The sequence below is a fragment of the Musca vetustissima genome, unplaced genomic scaffold (assembly GCF_032173495.1).
Source record: "Musca vetustissima isolate MV318-11 ecotype Yass unplaced genomic scaffold, APGP_CSIRO_Mvet_v1 utg261158, whole genome shotgun sequence".
NCBI lineage: Eukaryota > Metazoa > Arthropoda > Insecta > Diptera > Muscidae > Musca > Musca vetustissima.
The window spans coordinates 10,168-14,227 of NW_026873820.1; the positions used below are offsets into that span (position 1 = coordinate 10,168).

At 33.0% G+C, this 4,060-nt stretch overlaps 1 protein-coding gene across 1 annotated transcript; it reads right to left on the bottom strand.

Annotated features, from left to right (window-relative positions):
- Window positions 1-1,699: 1,699 nt before the first annotated feature.
- Window positions 1,700-3,654, bottom strand: LOC133328390 (TBC1 domain family member 19-like; the record flags this gene model as incomplete). Its single annotated transcript, XM_061536962.1, has 6 exons — window positions 1,700-1,873; window positions 1,949-2,030; window positions 2,099-2,190; window positions 2,253-2,362; window positions 3,131-3,398; window positions 3,463-3,654. Coding segments are annotated over 6 exons (918 nt in total), but the record flags the coding sequence as incomplete, so codon positions are not given.
- Window positions 3,655-4,060: the final 406 nt, after the last annotated feature.

Genomic DNA, 4,060 nt, shown 5'->3' on the forward strand with positions numbered 1-4,060 from the left:
AAATTTGGCACAGCGCATTTGTTAGACCCAAGGACGAACCCTATTGAAAATCCTATTGGGAAAAATCGGTTCAGATTTAGATATAGCTCTCATATATATTTTCGTCCGATTTAAGGTAGATGGTGCACCAAAGTCCCTATATATCTTTCGGTTTGCACGAAATTTGGCACAGCGTACTAAATTAAGTCTAGAATGATGTGTGCATAGTTTCGTGAAAATCGGTTCAGATTTAGATATAGCTCCCATATATATCTTCGTCTGATTTAAGGTAAATTGTGTAATAAAGTCCCTATATATCTTTCGATTTGCACGAAGTTTGACAGAGTGTACTAAATTAAGTCTACAATGATGTGTGAAAAGTTTCGTGAAAATCGGTTCAGATTTAGATATAGCTCCCATATATAATTTCGCCCGATTTTAGGTAAATAGTCCACTAAAGTCCCTGGAAATCTTTCGATTTGCACGAAATTTGGAACAGAGTAATAAATAAAATCGAGAATGATGTCTGCCAAGTTTCGTGAAAATCGGTTCAGATTTAGATATAGCTTCCATATATATTTTCATCCGCTTTATGGTAATTGGTGCACCAAGGACCCTAAATATCTTTCGATTTGCACGAATTTTGGTATAGGGTACTGAATTATGTCTAAAATGATGTTGTTAAGCTTCGTGAAAAGATCCATAGCTAGGCCGATTGACACAACGTACTGATGTAATATAAATTTGTCTCTGGCAAGTTTCCCTGAAATCGGTTCAGATATAAATATATAACAAAAACGCGTCGTCTGTTGGGATACATATGTAGAATATACCCAAAGTGATGAAGGGTATCATATAGTCGGCCTAGTTCGACTTTACTACTTTCCTTACTGGTTTTGACCTAAAATGGTGAATTATATGCCAAACGTTAATTCGATTCGACACCACATTTTAATTTTAAAATAGAAAAGTGCATTTTTAAAAAATAAATTTAGAGGGTCCTACAGAATGGTGGATTCTGAAAGAACTGTTTTGATGTCCTACTGAGGCGTGGTTTTAAAGAATATTTCTTGGATCTCATACAGAAGCGTAACTTTTTAGGAATATATTAAGGAATATATTTTTAAGGTCCTTCAGGAATGAATATTTGTAAAGAATATTTTCTCAAGGTCCTACTTAAGCGTGGATTGTCCTCACTAGATGCGAATTTTTTGGTTGAATTTACGAAGAATTATAACCTCTTTGGAAAAAATGTGGGCATTTTTCTGATTTTGATAAGTTAGTCATGGATTAATTATTACGTCCTAAATGTCGTCCCTAGCCTACTTTATATAAAAATATAAATAAAAAATATAACAAATCGATAATTCTTGTTGCTCTTAATAGTTATTGTAAAAAAAAATATTTTATTCAATGAAAAAAAAAAAACAAACAAATGTATAAAAAATTGAAAATCGAAAATAATAGGTATATATATTGAATTAAATTATTAAATGTGTATTTATTAAACGGACATTCTGCGAGAATGAAAAATAACAACAAACAAAACTGGAAAATAAAAATTATATTATTATTCAAAAAACGATAAAACATCTTTGTTTTATTTGCTACAAAATTTTACTAAACAATTTTTTTAAATTGAACTATAATTTTCATATATAAAAAAAAACAATTTCAACTAAATTTACTAATTTTTCAAAAAAATTCTTATTGCCTCTCTCTAGTCTCGACTGAGGGCCAATTGGACCAATGGCAGCACCTGAATTGAAGATAAATCTGCCAGTATAGCTTCTATGCTATCCAGCGAATTCACTTGCATTAGACTCTCCTTGCGAAAGGATAAAATAATTATGGCAAATATTGAAAGAATCTCCAGGCTGTCGAAACCAAGGATCTGTAAGTAGTCCATTAAAAAATAATAAAAATTTATATTTTGGAAATAGTTTTGAATAATTAAATTTGCATTTACCAGATCCCACAACACCAGCAATTGATCGGGTGGCAGGTGGCCACTAAATGCACGCATCAACCACTTGAAAACGACGCGGATCCTTAGACGAAAAAACAAGAAAGCAAACATCGGATTACAAGGTAATTTTTTATTGGTCAATCAACATACGGTTGGATTTGTAATTCACGAAAATGTGACCATAATTGCGGCTCATGGGTCTGCAGTAATTTTTCGAAGAGCAGACAAATGCTGACAATACCCTGTAATGAAGGTGGACACATTTGCATATGGACATATTTGTTCTTTAAATAACCGAACCTACCTGAGGATGGGTATTAATGGTCGTCAGCCGATGACAATAACGAATATAAAAGGCACGGAATGTGAAATATAAATTGATGGGGGAATCGAAGAGATAACAAAAGGGGGCAGCTGGAAAAAATAGAGAGAGATTTTTTAGGAATAATTTTTCAAGGAACCCCAAAAGGCGTGGATTTTCAAGGGATCAACAAAGAGGGCCTACAGAAGCATGAATTATTTTAATGAATATTTTTGAAAAGGACCTACACAAGGCGTGGATTTTTTAAATAATATTTTTGAAAAGGACCTACACAAGGCGTGGATTTTTTAAATAATATTTTTTCAAGGACCTACACAAGGCGTGAATTTTTTAAAGAATATTTTTGAAAAGGACCTACACAAGGCATGGATTTTTTAAAGAATTTTGTTAAAAAGGACCTACACAAGGTGTGGATTTTTTAAAGAATATTTATGAAAAGGACCTACACAAGGCATGGATTTTTTAAAGAATTTTGTTGAAAAGGACCTACTCAAGGTGTGGATTTTTTAAAGAATATTTTTGAAAAGGACCTACACAAGGCGTGGATTTAAAAAAAAAAAATTTTGAAAAGGACCTACACAAGGCGTGGATTTTTTGAAGAATATTTTTTCAAGGACCTACACAAGGCGTGGATTTTTTAAATAATATTTTTTCAAGGACCTACACAAGGCGTGGATTTTTTTAAATAATATTTTTTCAAGGACCTACACAAGGCGTGGATTTTTTTTTATTTTTTAAATAATATTTTTTCAAGGACCTACACAAGGCGTGGATTTTTTAAATAATATTTTTTCAAGGACCTACACAAGGCGTGGATTTTTTAAAGAATATTTTTTTAAATAATTATTTTCATATCTTACCAAACATACAAATTCCATGAAATGGCACCACACCCGACGGCGGAGCCTCATAACTTTTACCCTTAATGGGATAATGTTCGAATTGTATCATCTGCGCAATTTCGGTATCCCGTGAAAAACACAACAACACTTGATAGAGGACATCTTCGAAGACAAAATACTGGTCATCATTGGAGGCAGTCAATTGGATATCTTTGAAGACTAATTTATCGACAATGTGATCGGTGGCCAAGACATTGGCTTTTAAACGATTCCAATGTTCAATATCCTAAAAGAAAAAAAATCTAATATGGAAATTTTGAAATATTCCGGATATTTTGGAAAATACTCACAAAACTATTTACGTGACTACCCAAAACATACGACCACAAAGCTCCACGATAAGGTGCCGGAGTATTACCTTTCCGCAACAAATGCTGACATAGCGGGGCATGTTTTGATTCCAAAACTCGTTGACATTGTAAATTCATATCCGATGAACCGGCATAGGATTCGGTGCGCAATAAATCGCTGTAATGGTTTCTCTGTAAATAAAAAAAACACATTTTTGGAAGACCTTTTAAGAGGATCCATAGCGGTATAGGCGTGGATTTTTAAAGAATATTTTTAAGAGGATCCATAGCGGAATAGGCGTGGATTTTTAAAGAATATTTTTAAGAGGATCCATAGCGGTATAGGCGTGGTTTTTTAAAGAATATTTTTAAGAGGATCCATAGCGGTATAGGCGTGGTTTTTTAAAGAATATTTTTAAGAGGATCCATAGCGGTATAGGCGTGGATTTTTAAAGAATATTTTTAAGAGGATCCTTAGCGGTATAGGCGTGGATTTTTAAAGAATATTTTTAAGAGGACCTATAGAGGTATAGGCGTGGATTTTTAAAGAATATTTTTAAGAGGACCTATAGAGGTATAGGCGTGGATTTTTAAAGAA